This window comes from Dendropsophus ebraccatus, chromosome 1, assembly GCF_027789765.1.
Source record: "Dendropsophus ebraccatus isolate aDenEbr1 chromosome 1, aDenEbr1.pat, whole genome shotgun sequence".
Taxonomy (NCBI): Eukaryota; Metazoa; Chordata; class Amphibia; order Anura; family Hylidae; genus Dendropsophus; species Dendropsophus ebraccatus.
Genome location: NC_091454.1, coordinates 167,370,965 through 167,394,295, shown reverse-complemented (window position 1 = coordinate 167,394,295; position 23,331 = coordinate 167,370,965). Strand labels below are relative to the sequence as shown.

General features: G+C 40.3%; 1 protein-coding gene across 1 annotated transcript in view; it reads right to left on the bottom strand.

The window, feature by feature from the left end:
* MAP1A (microtubule associated protein 1A) overlaps positions 1–22,836 on the bottom strand; it is a 32,967-nt gene extending 10,131 nt beyond the window's left edge. Inside the window, exons 1-3 of the mRNA XM_069983897.1 lie at positions 22,762–22,836; positions 9,866–10,006; positions 568–9,223 (exon numbers count right to left, since the gene is read on the bottom strand). Coding sequence (XP_069839998.1) covers positions 568–9,073 — 8,506 coding nt within the window. The 5' untranslated portion in view covers positions 9,074–9,223; positions 9,866–10,006; positions 22,762–22,836. The remainder of the gene's footprint in view (positions 1–567; positions 9,224–9,865; positions 10,007–22,761) is intronic.
* Positions 22,837–23,331: the final 495 nt, after the last annotated feature.

Genomic DNA, 23,331 nt, shown 5'->3' with positions numbered 1-23,331 from the left:
AATAAGTGTATATTGGGGATTTGTATAACTTTTGGGGGGCAATACCATACTTAAATAAAAATTTTCACCGGACTTCTCCTTTAAGGCACAAGGCTGGAGTACATCAATCATACAAAACAGGGAGTCATGTCAGATAGAAGTGGTATGCATGTTGCACAGCCTTTACAGCTCTTGAGCTTAGAAGGAAAACTGCCTGCCCATATGCAAGTAAAAAATTGGTCTTCTGTTACCTTGTGCCTGATCACGCCTCTCAGTCTCATATTGACACATTCCTGAGCCTGATTCATACCCCTTCAGCCTAAAATTCACACCTTTATGGTGACCTGCTAAATCTAGACTGCATAAGCTCATAGGTTACTGCCACCTCCCTTAAGTTTGATGCCTATGCAGAACAATGCCATGTATAATGCAAAAAAAAAAAAAAAAAATCCCTTAAAATTTATGACAATTCTATGTAATTATGTAGTAAAAAGCCAAAATATTCTATTAATCCACCAAGTATATTCAACATTTCTCTACTTTGTAATCTAGATACATTACAATTTTAGAAAATTAAAAGGCCTTTACCTGTTAGTTTGACACCATTCACCAGTTTGCCTGGATTACTGCTTTTAGATGTATCGTCTTTGTCTTCTCTTGAAGAATGCATTTGTAATGTACTTCTAGTCTTCAGAGATTTTTCTGTGCTTTCCTTTGTTGCATTTTTTAGCGATTTTTCTGTAGTCTCCCGCGATGTCTGTTTAGATAGTGTCGGAGAACGTTTTCCCTTAGGTTCTAGTTTTCTAGCTGGAGAGGTTGATTTTGGTTTACTTAACGGCTTCCTTAGACCTTTAGTTTTGTCCTTTAGATCTTTTTTAAGTACTTTGTCACCTTTTATAGGATTTAATTCATTGACTAGCATTTCAGGATCTACCATGCAAACATCTGGATGAGGGGGATGAGGATAGGGATCCATCATTGGCGTTGGATGTGGATCATGGCCTTGCCTTGAACTGCTATGATGAGAGTTTCCCATTGCTTTATCTACAGGAAGAAAGTCTGCATCTTCATCAGAGTCCATTGCGGCATCAGCTGTAATAGATGGGCATTCTTCTGTTTCTGGTGGAACATCTGAGTCTGACTGAGATGATCCTGAATCACTAACAGATGTTGGAGGTGTCTCATCAACTGTACCACCCTCGACATAGCGTTTTTTTACATGATGGGTTCTTCCTTTGACTGAAGGATGGCCCTCATCTTGTGAAACATCACTGTCATCCGAAAGGTCAAGAGGACTAGGATTAATGAATGATGGAGAAAGTTCCCCCTTCCTGTGCATATATTCTGATGAAGATAATTTGTGCTCATACTCACTTGATGTACTCATACATGTCTCAACTTCATGAGTAGCATCTCCATGATCTTCAGACCCTCTACCTCTCTGTGCATCAGAAAAATAAGGCTGAAATGTGTGCTCAGGAGACATGAGAGAAGAAGGCCGGTTAGGTTTTTCTGCATCTTCCTCAGAGTATGGAGATTCTCCATCTGAATCTGGCGATGACTTTTCTTCTTTTACGTCCGAAGAGTAAAACTGTTTTTCAACACCATATTGTGAATGTTGGAATAACTCGGGGACATTGTTAATTTCTGTAGGGCCATTTGCTGTTGAGGGTTCTTCTTGTTGATGGGGTGGAAATGATGTAAGGACATTTGATGGTGAATACCCAGCTTCTGCACTCTCTCTCTGAGAAATATCCTGATGGACAGTGACGGTTTCTTTCACAATATCGGTTTTTGATGTGCAAGAGGTTTTGGTACATTCAATTCTACAAGGTAAGGTACAATCGTCCATGTCGTAGGAACATGCAGATCCCCGATCCTCAGTAACATCTTTTTCATCAGAAAGCTTGGTAGCCTCAGCAGGAACAAGAGGTGATACATCCCATAAATTCCTTACAGCTGGTTCTGCTTCTGCTGCATAGCCAGTGACCATTTGAGTATAAAAGCCATCAGCAGTGTCCCTTTTCACTGGCGTGCTAGCTTCAGATGATGTCTCGGACACACTTTGAGAGTCTTCTCTCTTGTAGTCTGTTTCAGTACACTGTTGAGCAGACATCTTAGAATACAAGGTATCTTCCTGAGGACCGAGGAGTGAAAATCTGGTAAGAGATGAACTTACTTCAGAAGCTCTTTCCGAGACCTCCAAGTACTCATCCTGACCCATTGAGGAATGTGATACATTGAAAGCATCCCTACCTAATTCTTTAGAATCTGCAAAGGACAATGATTCCTGGTAAACCATGTATGACTCTCCGGTGTTCTTTCCTATGACTGAAAATGCTTCAGTGGAATATTCTCTTGCTGAGGCAGTAACCTCATGTTCTGAGAAACCCGAGAAAGGTTGCTTCTCCTTACTACTGAGGGTATGGCTTTCTAATACCTGATATTCACAACTGGGTTGTAATTGTTGGTATTCTGCTTGAGACGTTGCATGTGTATCTTTTGTAGCCTCACTTTTTAACAGAAAAGGAGAATATGTGTAGTCAGTATCTTCTTCTTGATTATCTTGATAGAAACTATATTCTGTTGAGTCGAGAGCCTGAGCACCACTTAGCCCTGAAGTTTTCATCTCAGTGTGGACATTATAGTGTTTATTATCTACGTCTTTTACTTCTGATTGAACCCCAAAGTGAGATAGGTTGTTCTCCTTTTCTTGGCCATATGTGTATGTTCCATGTAAGCTACCAAGATCTGCAGGGCATTTAGTCTCTTTTTCAGATTTTTCGTTTGCTCCTTTTTCGAGTTCAGAATCACTTGCATTTTCTTCCAATACTTCTGTTTTCTCATAATATGAGTCTTTCATGTCAGGAAGTCGTGATTCGGCTTGGCTAATATTCTGACTAGCTGAGCTAATATTATCTTCATCATCCTCGTCATCCTCATCCTCATCATCATATTCATCATCATCGTGATGTGCATGAAGGTAGGAAGATTTGTCATGGTGTTCATGCTCCACAGTATCTGGTTCTGACGACAGGTCTGTGTCTTGTGAAAAGATATGACCCTCTTTTTCTGTTTGTGTTTTTTCATATGATTCTTCTACATGGGATTTTTCAGTTTCTTCAGCAAATAAACTACTTGTCTTCTTGCTGCTATCAGAACTTCCCAAGGAATGTTCCTGCCTTTCTGTATATTGAAAAACTGCACTCTCTCCTTTATCTTTTGGGGATGCTGGTGAAGAGAGTTCCTTTTCCGTTGAGGTATACAAGTGGGATTCCTCTTCTTTTGAAGAGATTTGACTGTATAATTCATGTTTGGATGTGTCTGTGTCCAAAGTTGATATCTCATCCTTCTCATTGTGTAGATAACTAGCACTACTGGGCTCTACCTCTTCTATGATATGTTCAACACCAGAAGTGGCTATCTTCTCATATATGTCAGCATACTGAAAAGACTTGTCATTTGGATAAGGGGTTGGTTCCCTTTCTTCTGCCTTTCCTTTGTGTGTTTCACCATGTGATTCCTTTTCTTGAGAATATAACCCAAAGGAATTTAAGCCAGTATCCAGTAGACCTGGGGAACCTTTTTTGTCCCGTTTAGAGAAAATATCTTCTTTATGGTCATCTGTATATTCTCCAAAACTAAAGTTCATGTTTTCTTTAGGATATGAGATCTCACTGTATGACGTTTCAACATATTCCTGCTCTTTACCTTCTTTACAATAATCACTGTCTTTGTATTTCAGTTTGTCTTGTTCTTGATACATATAGCTATCTGCAGATGTTTGCATAGGCGACTTTTCTTGTGTGTCATGGTGTTCTTCCACCTGAATGCTATATGTTGTTATTGGCTCAATCACTTCAGGATGTTCATATTTCTCAAATACATTCATCATTTCTTCCCCAAGTTTAAGGTCACATTTTTTGTCTATGGCATCACTTAGATAGGAAGAAACAGGAAGGTCATGAGCAGTTTGTGAATATGGATATTCATCTTCTTCTGATTCATGCTCTTCACAACCTTTTTCCACGTGTTCTAGTTTCTCTCGTGCACATTCTGTATCACTCTTCGTAAAGACTGTGGGGACACTATCTTCATGTTGTTGATTTCCTAGTGCGTCAGATGAAGTTGTTGTTACATAGGGAAATCTCTCTAAAATATTTGCTTCCTGAGAATGATATGAAGCATCTATTTGTGAAATGGACTCTTGAAATTGAACTTTGCTTACGTCTGAAAAGTCTAATGATTCGTGGCCATGCTTTTCCTCTTGAAAATGTGCATACTCTGTATCTAATACATCAATATCTGATTTAATAGCTGTTTCCTGGATTACAACATCTACGTTCAAAGAAGATTGCTCTCTTGACTGTTCTTCACAATCAAGTGTATCATCAAGAAATGTGCTCTCTCCTTCTTCAGTATACCGAAGTTTATACGTTTCTTTTGGTAAGGACTGAGATTCTTTGTGTTTCTCTGCAAAGTGCTCTTCTGGGAACCATACTCTCTTTTCACAGGTCATCTGTTTCATATAAATGTTTTCAGTTTCATGGGATTTCTCATGATCAATGTAATCATCAGATTCAACAGAGGGTTCTTTCTTTTCTAATACCCCTTTTGCCGATGTTGCATAGTCAAGAGAGAACTCAGTATGCTGGAAATCCTTGTGTTGCTCCTGAAAAGGACACAATTCTTTTTTTTCTGTAGTTGTTATTTCAATTTGATCACCTCTAAGAGGGCTGTGATCTGCAAAGGAGAATGACTCTGAGTCATCAGGGCTTGAGGAGGAGATTACAAGAGATTTTTCGTCTTTTTGCTGGAGTTGACCATCAGAGTGAAATGTATGTGTCTTTGCTGCTGATGACTCCTCTGAATGGACTTCTGAAATTCTTTGTTTATCACCTCCAGATTCCAGTGTCTTGAAGGATTGAGTATTATCTTGAAAACGAGTATCAGCTGCCTCCAGATGTTTTTGATCCTCACCAAAGCTTTCCTTCATGGACAGCAAAGGATCCACCCGTTCATCAGATATATCAGATGAACATATATTGTCTTCCTTTTGAGTCTGGTCTTTCAACTGAAAAGGACTTTCATCATCTAAATATGTCTCCTTAGTGGGGCTTCCTTGATAAGTTTCATTTACAATTGGACTTTGTTCTATCAAAGACATCTGTAAAGATGTATCATCTTCTTTCCCTTGTTCTGTAAAAGAAAGTGACTTTGCATCTCCCAGGAAAATGTCTTGGCTGGAGCTCTCAGTTGACGCATCATCTTTTTCAGGACTCTGCTCTATGATTCCAGAATAATCGCCATAAGCTGGTGACATTTGTTTAGGTAATCTTGACTCAAGTGCATCAGCATCTGTTTCTTTATGAGTGGATAATAAATCTTCATGAGAGACTTTCTTAGATGAAACTAAATCCTCAAGTTGCATATATGGCTCGGAACTCATTGAAAAAACTGCATCTTTAGAGAAATCATTCTTTTCACTGTCCATATATCGCTCGTAATCATCAATATTTCTCTCAGAAATTCTTTCTCCCTTGGTTTCAATCATTTCTTTGGTGACTGGTGCAAAATCTAAATCATCTGTGTATGATGCCTCTACATTTACTTTGCCTTCTTCTTCAGAAACTTGCACTGAAGTTCCAAAAGGCTCCTCTTTTGGTGTGATCGGTTTATCTAGGTGTTCTTTACTATCTAAAGATGACTCGTATGATACTTGTGTTTCATCTCTAAGTATATCTGCTGCTTCAAAAAGTTCTGCCTGTGTAGCTTCAAATCTGTCCTCTATAGGGGACTGGTGAGATGGTGTGTGCCCCGTGCTTGTAGGGCCTGACTGAGTTGGAGACGCCATTTTTACAGTGCTGTCATCAGGACTTAAGCATCTTTCCTCAGATTCTCCATAGTTCGAATCCACTTTGTGCATTTCACTACCAGAAATAACTGGAGATATCTTCATATCTGTACTGTAACCATATTGCATATCACTACCTTCGTGTTCAGAAAATAATAGAGAACTATAATGTTTTTTACCAGGTGTCTCAATATTTGTCGTCTCATAATCAAGTTCTTCTTCATCCTGTGTGGGGCCACTCAGATGGTCTTTTCCAGAAACCATCAAAGATTGAAAAACTTCTGGAGGTGGGGATTTAAAACATTTGTCTTCTTCTAAAGAGGAAGTAGGTGATATTGTGCCAGCAGATGGCAAATACTCTATACCCTGGGTGGCCTCTGTGTGAGAAGAGGGAATGCTGTTTGCAGTATCAAGTAGTAGTGAGCTTTTTCCAGTCTCTTCAGTTTTTGGTGCAGTAATAGATGCCACAGACTGATCTTCTGCAACAGATGTGGCAAAAGAAGATAGTTTATCACATTCGGTTATAGATGTCGCAGAGGAAACATGTTCCTCTTCTGCTAGAGGAGCAGCAACAATATTTGTAGAATAACCGACTATGTCTTGCATAACATAGCCTTTTGTAGCAACCTCAGAAGATGAAATTGCTTTGATGCCATGTATTGCCTCAAATGATCCAGGATGGTCTGGGACAGAAATATCATAACTGCCTACATCATACTGTAAATGAGGAATCCTTTCTTCCTGTTCATCGTGTATTTCCTCATCAGAAATTGTTTGTTCTGTCTCTGAATACCCTGGCATTGTTTCATCTTGGATGTATGATATGTGTTCTGCAGCAGTTGCAGATGATACGGGGGCACCTGCTAAGTATGAGGGCTCCTTGGATATATCTTTGTTTATGTTTAAATCCGTATCTTTTTGCAATGGTACTGTAAAATTGTAGGACACGTCTTCCTGCTGTTTAGTCAAGTTCTTTGTATAGTCATTGTCCTTATACTTGAGATCATCTCTGAGTTCTTCTGAATATTCTTCCATTTCTTCTACATCTGCTTTTTCCACCACTTCTGTATTTTTCTCTGTTTCTCTTTCATCTTCTGACTTTCTACAGAGAGGGTCATCTTCATCTTGTGTGACTATTTCTTCTTTTTGCTTTCTATCTAATATTCCCTTTTCATCCAGTTCATTTTCTTTATCTTCATCTATCTCTAAGTCTTGGATATCTAAAGTTGGCATTGATGAAAACTTGTTTCTGTTAGATACTCTCTCTTTGTCAGCATCTGGGGTGGTTTCTTCTTCTGTATGCATCTCGTCTTCAAATTCTGCAATCTCAGCAGGTTCCTCCATTGCGGCACCTTCATCTACCATTTCAGCTGTTTCATCTGCTTGATACATTGGTTTCTCTTCATGTTGTGAATCTCCCTCCACATCAGTGGTCGTGATACCTTCATCTGGGGATTCAAGAGGACTTTTCTTATTTGATGTTATTTCATCTAACATGATTTCATCTTTGAACTGGTTTTGAATGACTAACATATCTGATGGTCTTTCTTCAATAGTGTCTTGTTCTGAAAGAGTGATGTCATCTTCCTTTTTATTGGATTCTTCTAGGGTGTTTTCGTATTTTAACTCCTCAAAGTCTTTGGTTAGGTCTTCAGGAGATGACATAACTGACCTTTGTTCTGCCAAATCAGCAATTTCTGGTAACTTTTCAACTTTTTGGACTTGTACGTGACTTACTTTTTCAGCCGTGACATCTTTTTCAAGTTTGCTTTTAACTTTTTCAGTTCTGATTTTTCCTGGAACTTTTGCTTTGTGTAATGTTTTTCTTACTTCAGGTGTGAATGGTCGCAAGTCAGGTTTTGTTAGTAGTCTCTTAGCTTCAGGTTTGACTTCCTTTTTCCTCTCTTCCTTCTTCGCGTCTTTCTTTTCTTCCTTTTTAATATTTTCTTTCTTTAGATCTATCTTTTCTTTCTTTATTTCTTTCTTTTCTTTATCTTTCTTCTCATCAAGTTTAGAAATCTTTTCCTTGATGAATTTTTTGCCTGTCTTTTCCTTCAAAAGTTTCCTCTTTTCTAATTTAGCAGAATCAATGGCTTCTGTTTTGACCTTTTCAGCTTTTAAAGGTTTTTCAATGTGTTTGTCTGTTGCTTCCTTGAGTTTCCTCTCAGGTTTTGTCTCCCTTAAAATCTCTGGTTTAACATCTTTAGTGATTTCTTCAGAAATGTCTTCTCTTTTGCTTGGCTTCCCTGTGCTTGGCCGTGTGGAGGACTTGAGACTTTCCTTGCTGTCAGCCCTTTGTTTTATTTTTGTGTGCTTACCAGTAGATGGTGGGACACCACTGGCTATATCTTTTTGTGTTGCTACTGGATATCTTAGGAAATCTAAATGCTTCAGCTTTTCTAGACCTTCTAAAATCTTATTTTGTGGAGCATTTCCAGGAAACAAAACACGCACTATTTTTTCTGTTGGGCTAGCAGGTAGCCAAACAACAAGGGCAGTGATAGATGTAAGGTATGGTACTGAAATTTCACCCTCTTTTCCATTGGGTAGAATAATACCAGTTTTTGCTTTGCTGTTACCAGCCCATTTCTGCATCAAGAACTGCATTTCTTTGCTGTCTTTTACCGGGTTCAGGACATACATATCCAGTCTGCCAACGCCCATTTTATGAAATAATGTTATGGGCTCAATTGTGTTACTAACTACCCTATATAAAGGTTCAGATTTAATTCCTAGCTTATTTAAGTACTGTAACGTCAGACAAGCTTCTTCAATACTTCTTTTTACCTTCATACTAGACTCAGGCATTTTGAGTTTATCTGGAACATTAAAAAACACTACCCCCAGTTCTGGAGATATTAAGTTTTTCATCCAGTCACTATATGCAGTGGAGCCCTGAGATTGTTCTTCATCTTGCTCAGCTATCTTTCTTTGAAGAAGTCCATTTATTCCAGGCAGATTATCTGCTCCAATATGTGTGAGCAATATGGAATCAATTCTATCCAAATGCCGAACCAACTTCCAAAAACAGGATTTTCTTTCTGAGCCACCATCGATCAGAATATTAAATCCATTGACAGCAAAAAGGGCAGAGTCTCCCCTTCCTCCAGGAAATATATAACAACATGGCTTTGACAACTTCAAAAATCCACCTGAATTTGGTGGCTCCAAGAGATCAAAAGGAGAAGGAACATCAACAGTCTCTGAGACATAGTCTGCAAATTCTGAAACCCCATCCATTGCAGGTAACACTAGCTCAGGGTTCAGTTTCCAATTGATGATATCCTGGAAAGTGGAGTGTCCAAGGTTGCACCAATCTCCTTCTTCCAAACAAGAAACTGTTAAAGAAGCTTTAATCTCTGGATCAGTATTACTGAAGAGCTGGCAAACCTGCAGTGACACATATATAAAGACATATAATTAGCCACGTAACATTGATATGTATCAGTGTAACAGTAAATTATGTACATATTAAGAGCCATATGTAGATATAGTAGAACTCAATAATTAAATATATAAACTGTTTTCTATTGCTATAAATTACATTATTGCTATAACAAAGTTTTTTCAGTATGACACAAGAATACACAGTAGAAGGGCTGGAGTTTAACACTTTAAAGGGAACCTATCATATTGAAAATGCTTTCCAATCTTCAGTCAGTGTCTTATGGAGCAGAAGGCATTGAGCAGAGTATACTGTGTATACTGAGAACAGAGTATGACAGGTTGCCTTTAGGTGGTTTAAAACACATCCATATTGAGGACCTCTTTTAATCTATAGACACATGCAAACGACCATGGAATCCAGAGTTGATGCATTTGTCCAGAGCCCAGACTTCATAGATTTTAAACCCTTTAAAAATGCATGTCTAGAGTGTCATCCCTGCCTGCAATCATGTACCAAGCACTATGGGGCACACATGGATGTGTGTAAGAGGCCTAAGACAAACAAAAAGTCTAGTGACTAATAGCATGTATACAATGTGTGGATATTTGCATTGTTGGGAACTGTATGCTTCTTTCTATACTTGCCTCTGGATCGTTGAAAACCTCTCCAAGTCTTTGTAATGGAAAGGTACCACTTTGCAGAATTAAGTCCCCTTCCTGGTCAGAGCACTGGCCGCTCAAAATAAGGAGCTTGTATGCAGAGGGATCTGTGATCAATGAGCGTACCTAGTAGTAAAATTAGAAACTCCTTTTAGCCATGTAATATATTAAGAAAAACATTATAAAAGTACAGTAATAACAGCTATCACAATATTATAAATACACATGTCCTAATATAGTATGATAAATACCATCCTACATCTCCAGGAACTACATCAGTATAGTTAGGCACTACATCAGTATACACATCCTACATATCCCAAACTACATCAGTATACACATCCTACATATCCCAAACTACATCAGTATACACATCCTATATATCCTAGCACTACATCAGTATACACATCCTACATATTCTAGCACTACATCAGTATACACATCCTACATCTCCTAGCACTACATTAGTATACACCTCCTACATCTCCTAGCACTACATCAGTATACACATCCTACATATTCTAGCACTACATTAGTATACACATCCTACATCTCCTAGCACTACATCAGTATACACATCCTACATATCCTAGCAATACATCAGTATACACATCCAACATCTCCTAGCACTACATTAGTATACACATCCTACTTATCCTATCACTACATCAGTATACACATCCTATATATCCTAGCACTACATCAGTATACACATCGTACATATTCTAGCACTACATCAGTATACACATCCTACATCTCCTAGCACTACATCAGTATACACATCCTACATCTCCTAGCACTACATCAGTATACACATCCTACATCTCCTAGCACTACATTAGTATACACATCCTACATCTCCTAGCACTACATCAGTATACACATCCTACATCTCCTAGCACTACATCAGTATACACATCCTACATATCCTAGCACTACATCAGTATACACATCCTACATCTCCTAGCACTACATCAGTATACACATCCTAGCACTACATTAGTATACACATCCTACATCTCCTAGCACTACATCAGTATACACATCCTACATATCCTAGCAATACATCAGTATACACATCCTATATATCCTAGCACTACATCAGTATACACATCCTACATATTCTAGCACTACATTAGTATACACATCCTACATCTCCTAGCACTACATCAGTATACACATCCTACATATCCTAGCACTACATCAGTATACACATCCAACATCTCCTAGCACTACATTAGTATACACATCCTACTTATCCTAGCACTACATCAGTATACACATCCTATATATCCTAGCACTACATCAGTATACACATCCTACATATTCTAGCACTACATCAGTATACACATCCTACATCTCCTAGCACTACATCAGTATACACATCCTACATCTCCTAGCACTACATCAGTATACACATCCTACATCTCCTAGCACTACATCAGTATACACATCCTAGCACTACATCAGTATACACATCCTACATCTCCTAGCACTACATCAGTATACACATCCTACATCTCCTAGCACTACATCAGTATACACATCCTACATCTCCTAGCACTACATCAGTATACACATCCTAGCACTACATTAGTATACACATCCTAAATCTCCTAGCACTACATCAGTATACACATCCTACATCTCCTAGCACTACATTAGTATACACATCCTACATCTCCTAGCACTACATTAGTATACACATCCTACATATCCTAGCACTACATCAGTATACATATCCTAGCACTACATCAGTATACACATCCTACATATCCTAGCACTACATCAGTATACACATCCTACATCTCCTAGCACTACATCAGTATACACATCCTACATCTCCTAGCAATATATCAGTATACACATCCTACATATCCTAGCACTACATCAGTATACACATCCTACATCTCCTAGCACTACATCAGTATACACATCCTAGCACTACATTAGTATACACATCCTACATCTCCTAGCACTACATCAGTATACACGTCCTATATATCCTAGCACTACATCAGTATACACATCCTACATATCCTAGCACTACATTAGAATACACATCCTACATCTCCTAGCACTACATCAGTATACACGTCCTATATATCCTAGCACTACATCAGTATACAGATCCTACATATCCTAGCACTACATCAGTATACACATCCTACACATCCTAGCACTACATCAGTATACACATCCTACATCTCCTAGCACTACATCAGTATACACATCCTACATATCCTAGCACTACATCAGTATACACATCCTACATCTCCTAGCACTACATCAGTATACACATCCTACATATTCTAGCACTATATCAGTATACACATCCTACATCTCCTAGCACTACATCAGTATACACATCCTACATATCCTAGCACTACATCAGTATGGAAATAGAATGTAGAGAGTCCACAGCTTCCAACAAAGTAGATTCTTTATTTAGGGCATATAAAAATTACAAAAAGGAAGGATAAAAACGTAGGCCTACATGTTTGCCGTGATCAAGGGGTTTCTCCCCGAAACATGTAGGCCTACGTTTTTATCCTCCCTTTTTGTAATTTTTATATGCCCTAAATAAAGAATCTACTTTGTTGGAAGCTGTGGACTCCCTACATTCTATTTCCATTATTTACCGGGCGCGGCCCGTTCGCATCCACCTGCTTCAACTGGGATTACCACCAACCCTGCACAAGTTTCCTTATGGTGAGCTGACTTACCCCGGTATCTATTAGATACTACATCAGTATACACATCCTACATATCCTAGCAATACATCAGTATACACATCCTTCATCTCCTAGCACTACATTAGTATACACATCCTACATCTCCTAGCACTACATCAGTATACACATCCTACATATCCTAGCACTACATCAGTATACACATCCTACATCTCCTAGCACTACATCAGTATACACATCCTACATCTCCTAGCACTACATCAGTATACACATCCTACATCTCCTAGCACTACATCAGTATACACATCCTACATCTCCTAGCACTACATCAGTATACACATCCTACATATCCTAGCACTACATCAGTATACACATCCTACATCTCCTAGCAATACATCAGTATACACATCCAACATCTCCTAGCACTACATTAGTATACACATCCTACTTATCCTAGCACTACATCAGTATACACATCCTACATATCCTAGCACTACATCAGTATACACATCCTACAATCTCCTAGCACTATCCATCCAGTATACACATCCTAGCACTACATTAGTATACACATCCTACATATCCTAGCACTACATCAGTATACACATCCTACATATCCTAGCACTACATCAGTATACACATTCCTACACTCTCCTAGCACTACATCAGTATACACATCCTAGCAACTACATTAGTATACACATACTACATCTCCTAGCACTACCTCAGTATACACATCTTACCTATCCTAGCAATACATCAGTATACACCATCCTACATATCCTAGCAATACATCAGATACACATCCAACATCTCCCTAGCACTACATTAGTATACACATCCTACTTATCCTAGCACTACATCAGTATACACATCCTATATATCCTAGCACTACATCAGTACTACAATCTCTACATATTCTAGCACTACTACATCAGTATACACATCCTACTTATCCTAGCACTACATCAGTATACACATCCTATATATCCTAGCACTACATCAGTATACACATCCTACATCTCCTAGCACTACATTCAGTTATACACATCCTACATCTCCTAGCACTACATCAGTATACACATCCTACATACTCCTAGCACTACATCAGTATACACATCCTACATCTCCTAGCACTACATCAGTTTACACATCCTAGCACTACATTAGTATATACACATCCTACATCTCCTAGCACTACATCAGTATACACATCCTACATATCCTAGCACTACATCAGTATACACATCCTACATCTCCTAGCACTACATCAGTATACACATCCTAGCACTACATTAGTATACACATCCTACATCTCCTAGCACTACATTAGTATACACATCCTACATCTCCTAGCACTACATCAGTATACACATCCTACATCTCCTAGCACTACATCAGTATACACATCCTAACACTACATTAGTATACACATCCTAAATCTCCTAGCACTACATCAGTATACACATCCTAGCACTACATCAGTATACACATCCTACATATCCTAGCACTACATCAGTATACACATCCTAGCACTACATTAGTATACACATCCTAAATCTCCTAGCACTACATCAGTATACACATCATACATCTCCTAGCACTACATCAGTATACACATCCTACATCTCCTAGCACTACATTAGTATACACATCCTACATCTCCTAGCACTACATCAGTATACACATCCTACATATCCTAGCACTACATCAGTATACATATCCTAGCACTACATCAGTATACACATCCTACATATCCTAGCACTACATCAGTATACACATCCTACATCTCCTAGCACTACATCAGTATACACATCCTACATCTCCCAGCAATATATCAGTATACACATCCTACATATCCTAACACTACATCAGTATACACATCCTACATCTCCTAGCACTACATCAGTATACACATCCTACATCTCCTAGCACTACATCAGTATACACATCCTAGCACTACATTAGTATACACATCCTACATCTCCTAGCACTACATCAGTATACACATCCTAGCACTACATTAGTATACACATCCTACATCTCCTAGCACTACATCAGTATACACGTCCTATATATCCTAGCACTATATCAGTATACAGATCCTACATATCCTAGCACTACATCAGTATACACATCCTAGCACTACATCAGTATACACATCCTACATCTCCTAGCACTACATCAGTATACACATCCTACATATCCTAGCACTACATCAGTATACACATCCTACATCTCCTAGCACTACATCAGTATACACATCCTACATCTCCTAGCACTACATCAGTATACACATCCTACATCTCCTAGCACTACATTAGTATACACATCCTACTTATCCTAGCACTACATCAGTATACACATCCTACATCTCCTAGCACTACATCAGTATACACATCCTACATCTCCTAGCACTACATCAGTATGGAAATAGAATGTAGAGAGTCCACAGCTTCCAACAAAGTAGATTCTTTATTTAGGGCATATAAAAATTACAAAAAGGAAGGATAAAAACGTAGGCCTACATGTTTGCCGTGATCAAGGGGTTTCTCCCCGAAACATGTAGGCCTACGTTTTTATCCTCCCTTTTTGTAATTTTTATATGCCCTAAATAAAGAATCTACTTTGTTGGAAGCTGTGGACTCCCTACATTCTATTTCCATTATTTACCGGGCGCGGCCCGTTCGCATCCACCTGCTTCAACTGGGATTACCACCAACCCTGCACAAGTTTCCTTATGGTGAGCTGACTTACCCCGGTATCTATTAGATACTACATCAGTATACACATCCTACATATCCTAGCACTACATCAGTATACACATCCTACATATCCTAGCACTACATCAGTATACACATCCTACATCTCCTAGCAATATATCAGTATACACATCCTACATATCCTAGCACTACATCAGTATACACATCCTACATCTCCTAGCACTACATCAGTATACACATCCTACATCTCCTAGCACTACATCAGTATACACATCCTACATCTCCTAGCACTACATCAGTATACACATCCTACATCTCCTAGCACTACATCAGTATACACATCCTACATCTCCTAGCACTACATCAGTATACACATCCTACATCTCCTAGCACTACATCAGTATACACATCCTAGCACTACATTAGTATACACCTCCTACATCTCCTAGCACTACATTAGTATACACATCCTACATCTCCTAGCACTACATCAGTATACACATCCTACATATTCTAGCACTACATTAGTATACACATCCTACATCTCCTAGCACTACATCAGTATACACATCCTACATATCCTAGCAATACATCAGTATACACATCCAACATCTCCTAGCACTACATTAGTATACACATCCTACTTATCCTAGCACTACATCAGTATACACATCCTACATATCCTAGCACTACATCAGTATACACATCCTACATCTCCTAGCACTACATCAGTATACACATCCTAGCACTACATTAGTATACACATCCTACATCTCCTAGCACTACATCAGTATACACATCCTACATATCCTAGCACTACATCAGTATACACATCCTACATCTCCTAGCACTACATCAGTATACACATCCTAGCACTACATTAGTATACACATCCTACATCTCCTAGCACTACATCAGTATACACATCTTACATATCCTAGCAATACATCAGTATACACATCCTATATATCCTAGCACTGCATCAGTATACACATCCTACATATTCTAGCACTACATTAGTATACACATCCTACATCTCCTAGCACTACATCAGTATACACATCCTACATATCCTAGCAATACATCAGTATACACATCCAACATCTCCTAGCACTACATTAGTATACACATCCTACTTATCCTAGCACTACATCAGTATACACATCCTATATATCCTAGCACTACATCAGTATACACATCCTACATATCCTAGCACTACATCAGTATACACATCCTACATCTCCTAGCACTACATCAGTATACACATCCTACATCTCCTAGCACTACATCAGTATACACATCCTACATATCCTAGCACTACATCAGTATACACATCCTACATCTCCTAGCACTACATCAGTTTACACATCCTAGCACTACATTAGTATACACATCCTACATCTCCTAGCACTACATCAGTATACACATCCTACATATCCTAGCACTACATCAGTATACACATCCTACATATCCTAGCACTACATCAGTATACACATCCTACATCTCCTAGCACTACATCAGTATACACAGGCTCGGACTGGGCCACCGGGGGGCCGGGGAAACCCCCGGTGGGCCCCGAGCTGGAGTGGGCCCCCTGCTCCTAGGGGGGCCGGGGGCCGCGCCTCCCTTTTTAACTGGAAGCGATCGCAACAATCGCTTCCAGTTAAATGTAAGGAAGTGTTCTGATTGACAAAGCGGGAAGCCGTAGGCTTCCCGCCCTGTCAATCACTCTTGTGACCGCAAGCAGAGATTTGCTTGCGATCACAAGAGTGTCGCAAGCTCCGTTGCGAAGTGCCGCCAGCGCCATCACTGACCTCAGTGTGCGCCGCGGCGGCTAGGACTTCCGGGTCATGGAGCGCATACCGGAAGTCCCAGCCACCGCGGCGCACACTGAGGTCAGTGATGGCGCTGGCGCACTTCGCAACGGAGCTGCTCACCTGTCAGGAGAAGAGAGAAGAGGACACCGGCGTCCGACGGGGGATCGTGTGGTTAGGTGAGTAGTCTTGTGTTTTTTTTTTTTTTTTTTTTTTTTATCAGAGGGGGTAAGATAAGGGTGGGGGCTGTATACAGGGGGGAGGACAACATAGGGGGGGTATATACAGGGGGAGGACAACAGAAGGGGGCTGTATACAGGGGGAGGACAACATAAGGGGGGCTATATACAGGGGGAGGACAATATAAGGGGGGCTATATACAGGGGAAGGACAACATAGGGGGGCTATATACAGGGGGAGGACAATATAAGGAGGGCTATATACAGGGGAGGACAATATAAGGGGGGCTATATACAGGGGGAGGACAATATAAGGGGGGCTATATACAGGGGGAGGACAACATAAGGGGGGCTGTATACAGGGGGAGGACAATATAAGGGGGGCTATATACAGGGGGAGGAACAAAAAAAGGGGGGCTGTATACAGGGGGAGGACAACATAAGGGGGGCTATATACAGGGGGAGGACAACATAAGGGGGGCTATATACAGGGGGAGGACAACATAAGGGGGGCTGTATACAGGGGGGAGGACAACATAAGGGGGGCTATATACAGGGGGAGGACAACATAAGGGGGGCTGTATACAGGGGGAGGACAACATTAGGGGGGGGGCTGTATACAGGGGGAGGACAACATAAGGGGGTCTGTATACAGGGGGAGGACAACAGAAGGGGGTCTGTATACAGGGGGAGGACAACAGAAGGGGGGCTATATACAGGGGGAGGACAACATAAGGGGGGCTATATACAGGGGGAGGACAAACATAAGGGGGTCTGTATACAGGGGGAGGACAACATAAGGGGGGGCTGTATACAGGGGGAGGACAACATAAGGGGGTCTGTATACAGGGGGAGGACAACATAAGGGGGGCTATATACAGGGGGAGGACAACATTAGGGGGGGGCTGTATACAGGGGGAGGACAACATAAGGGGTCTGTATACAGGGGGAGGACAACAGAAGGGGGTCTGTATACAGGGGGAGGACAACAGAAGGGGGGCTATATACAGGGGGAGGACAACATAAGGGGGGCTATATACAGGGGGAGGACAACATAAGGGGGTCTGTATACAGGGGGAGGACAACATAAGGGGGGGCTGTATACAGGGGGAGGACAACATAAGGGGGTCTGTATACAGGGGGAGGACAACAGAAGGGGGTCTGTATACAGGGGGAGGACAACAGAAGGGGGTCTGTATACAGGGGGAGGACAACATAAGGGGGGCTGTATACAGGGGAAGGACAACATAAGGGGGGTATATACAGGGGAAGGACAACATAAGGGGCTATATACAGGAAAGGACAATATAAGGGGGGCTGTATACAGGAACGGACAACATAAGGGGGGCTATATACAGGGGAAGGACAACATAAGGGGCTATATACAGGGGAAGGAAAACATAAGGGGCTGTATGGGGCAAGGACAATCTAAGGGGGCTATACGGGGGAATAGACAACATAAGGAGCTATATGGGGGGTAGGGATGGCCAACATAAGGGGGCTATCTATATGGGGGGATGGATAACACAAGCGGGCCAGTTATAAGGGGGATAACACAGGGAGCCATCTATAAGGGACACTGGTTGGGGGCAATTTATAAGAAGGACAACACTGAGGAGGCATCTATAAAGGGCACTACACAGAGGGGGACAACAATGTATAAGGGTAACTATACTGGGTGCGGTGTGTATACAATAGGGCATGCACAGAGAGGGGCATCTACTTTAGTGGACTACACAGAGGGGTCATCTATAAGGGGACTACACAGAGGGGGCCATATACTATAGGGCAGGAATAGGGAACCTTGGCTCTCCAGCTGTTGCAAAACTACAGCTTTAGCTGTGGCTGTCCAGGCATGATGGGAGTTGTAGTTTTGCAACAGCTGGAGAAGTTCCCTACCCCTGATATAGGGAATGCACAGAGGTTGTCATCTACTGTAAGGGGATTACACAGAGGGGGATCTCTACTATAGTAGAGGCACACAGGGCCATCTATATGGAGAACTGAACAAGGGGCCATCTACAAGGTGTGTACACTATATATATATATATATATATATAGATATATATAGATATATATAGATATATATATACACACACACACATACACACGCTACAAATAGTCAGGGCTAACCACTAAGAGAAGGTGTAAAGGGGCCAGTACAGATGTGCAGTGTGTAGAGAGATGAGGATGGTGACAGAGCGAGGAGCCTAATATATTTCTCTGGCAGATTCTGTGGATTCGTGGCTCGGAGAAGTTCTCATAAGGGCCCAGGGCAGATGGAGAAGAAGATGAAAAGGGAAGAACTCCGATCAGAGAAGACGCCCCCTGTGAGTCACTAAATCTATGTGCACTGTAACTTATATAGTGTAGAGCTGGGGCTACCTCTATATGACTGTATGAGGGGATATTGATCTTTTGTTCAGAGGATTTTATTCAGTAGCAGCGGTGGTGTTAGTCAGTATGTGGTGGTGTTAGTCAGTATGTGGGGGTATTATTTGTTACATGTAATCTGGTGTGGTGTTCATTGGTCTTAGTATACCAGATTTGGTCAGTAACAATATGGTAGCAATGGTTGTGGTGTTGCGGTAATATTTCCCCCCTTGTATACTGGTAATATTGGTCTCAGTATACAGGATTTGGTCAGTAACAGTATAGCGGTAATATGTATGGTGATACTATTTCCCTCCTGTATACTGGTTTATTGGTAATATCGGTCTTGATAGACAGGATTTGGTCAGTTACTATATAGCGGTAATATGTGTGGGGATATTTGCTCTTTGTATACTGGTGTTATTGGTAGCTGTATGACTTGTATCTAAGTATACAGCGTTATCATGCAAAGAATATTGTCTTATAGCCCAATTACACCGGCCAATAATCGGTAACAAGTGCTCCTAGGAAGTCTATTCAGCCGATGATCGGCCCATGTAAAAGTGCCAGAGATCTGCTGACATGCAAGCAAATATCCCATAGTCGACTGATTTGATCTTTTGTGCGGCTAAGATCATTGCTGTCGACTGCACATCACCTGCCCTGCTGATTAGCAATCATTTGCAGCCCTATGCTGCCCCATATCACGCCGTGTTAATGGACCCTTATTAATGTTACCATAGATAAGTGCGGTGGCAGAAGGGTGGGCCCCAAGAATGATTTCCCCTGGTGGGCCAAGGCACTCCAGTCCGACACTGAGTATACACATCCTAGCACTACATTAGTATACACATCCTACATCTCCTAGCACTACATTAGTATACACATCCTACATCTCCTAGCACTACATCAGTATACACATCCTACATCTCCTAGCACTACATCAGTATACACATCCTAACAATACATTAGTATACACATCCTAAATCTCCTAGCACTACATCAGTATACACATCCTAGCACTACATCAGTATACACATCCTACATATCCTAGCACTACATCAGTATACACATCCTACATCTCCTAGCACTACATCAGTATACACATCCTAGCACTACATTAGTATACACATCCTAAATCTCCTAGCACTACATCAGTATACACATCATACATCTCCTAGCACTACATCAGTATACACATCCTACATCTCCTAGCACTACATTAGTATACACATCCTACATCTCCTAGCACTACATTAGTATACACATCCTACATATCCTAGCACTACATCAGTATACATATCCTAGCACTACATCAGTATACACATCCTACATATCCTAGCACTACATCAGTATACACATCCTACATCTCCTAGCACTACATCAGTATACACATCCTACATCTCCTAGCACTACATCAGTATACAACATCCTACATATCCTAGCACTACATCAGTATACACATCCTACATCTCCTAGCACTACATCAGTATACACATCCTACATCTCCTAGCACTACATCAGTATACACATCCTAGCACTACATTAGTATACACATCCTACATCTCCTAGCACTACATCAGTATACACATCCTAGCACTACATTAGTATACACATCCTACATCTCCTAGCACTACATTAGTATACACATCCTACATCTCCTAGCACTACATCAGTATACACGTCCTATATATCCTAGCACTATATCAGTATACAGATCCTACATATCCTAGCACTACATCAGTATACACATCCTAGCACTACATCAGTATACACATCCTACATCTCCTAGCACTACATCAGTATACACATCCTACATATCCTAGCACTACATCAGTATACACATCCTACATCTCCTAGCACTACATCAGTATACACATCCTACATCTCCTAGCACTACATCAGTATACACATCCTACATCTCCTAGCACTACATTAGTATACACATCCTACTTATCCTAGCACTACATCAGTATACACATCCTACATCTCCTAGCACTACATCAGTATACACATCCTACATCTCCTAGCACTACATCAGTATACACATCCTACATCTCCTAGCACTACATCAGTATGGAAATAGAATGTAGAGAGTCCACAGCTTCCAACAAAGTAGATTCTTTATTTAGGGCATATAAAATTACAAAAAGGAAGGATAAAAACGTAGGCCTACATGTTTGCCGTGATCAAGGGGGTTTCTCCCCGAAACATGTAGGCCTACGTTTTTATCCTCCCTTTTTTGTAATTTTTATATGCCCTAAATAAAGAATCTACTTTGTTGGAAGCTGTGGACTCCCTACATTCTATTTCCATTATTTACCGGGCGCGGCCCGTTCGCATCCACCTGCTTCAACTGGGATTACTACCAACCCTGCACAAGTTTCCTTATGGTGAGCTGACTTACCCCGGTATCTATTAGATACTACATCAGTATACACATCCTACATATCCTAGCACTACATCAGTATACACATACTACATATCCTAGCACTACATCAGTATACACATCCTATATATCCTAGCACTACATCAGTATACACATCCTACATATCCTAGCACTACATCAGTATACACATCCTACATCTCCTAGCACTACATCAGTATACACATCCTACATCTCCTAGCAATATATCAGTATACATGTCCTACATATTCTAGCACTACATCAGTATACACATCCTACATCTCCTAGCACTACATCAGTATACACATCCTACATCTCCTAGCACTACATCAGTATACACATCCTATATATCCTAGCACTACATCAGTATACACATCCTATATATCATAGCACTACATCAATATAGTTAAGCATCTTACATATCCTAGCATTCCCTATGCAATTCATCATCATGGACATGCATTGGACATGGAGTGTTGAGGTAACATTAATAATAGAGCTAAAGGCCAAAACCAACAAGCTCTTGCCAATAACTACATTAGACAATTATATTGAAAAATGTCTTTGCTTTTCCTACATCACAGCTGAAGCAAAAGATGAAGATGCCCAAATATGTATCTTATCAATTGGTTTCCCAGTTCAATTCAAAAGTTCAGAAAAAGACATTCCATTGTTGTCATTTTAAACAGTACCTCATAGACAATGCTGTCTGCGTTGGGATTCACCAAGATCACTGTCTCTAGAACATCACTTTGATGCTGCAAAGTTCTTTGGCCTATGAAAAGAAAAGAATGGATTGCATTTTAAATTGCACTAAAACGGCCAATTAATCCCCGGTACATGTTTGCCTTAAAGATAATTTGGTTTCATTCATTCATTTAACCTCCCCATAGAACATTGTTGAAAATTAAGCACTTTTGTATAATGTTGACTTGAAGAAAACAGTCATTCAAGTAAAAGCATTTTTATTCATTTTACTTCCAAATCAGATTGTAATTTTCCTCCCACACAGCACTTGTATTCAGTCACTGTGCGATATTATCTTCACAGCTGTAAGTGCTTTACATCTGCACAAAGGCTACACGAAGACGTGTCAAAGTCAGATACGTAAATAGGAATATAGATGTAGAAAGTACCATCAGCAACTACAAGGAAAAAAGTTTTATTCCTCCTAGAGAAAAACAAAATAACAGCTTGCAGGTCTGAAACATTCTACTGGCTAACAAAGAAGTTTTTAACAGCAAGAATGGGGTTAGAAGATA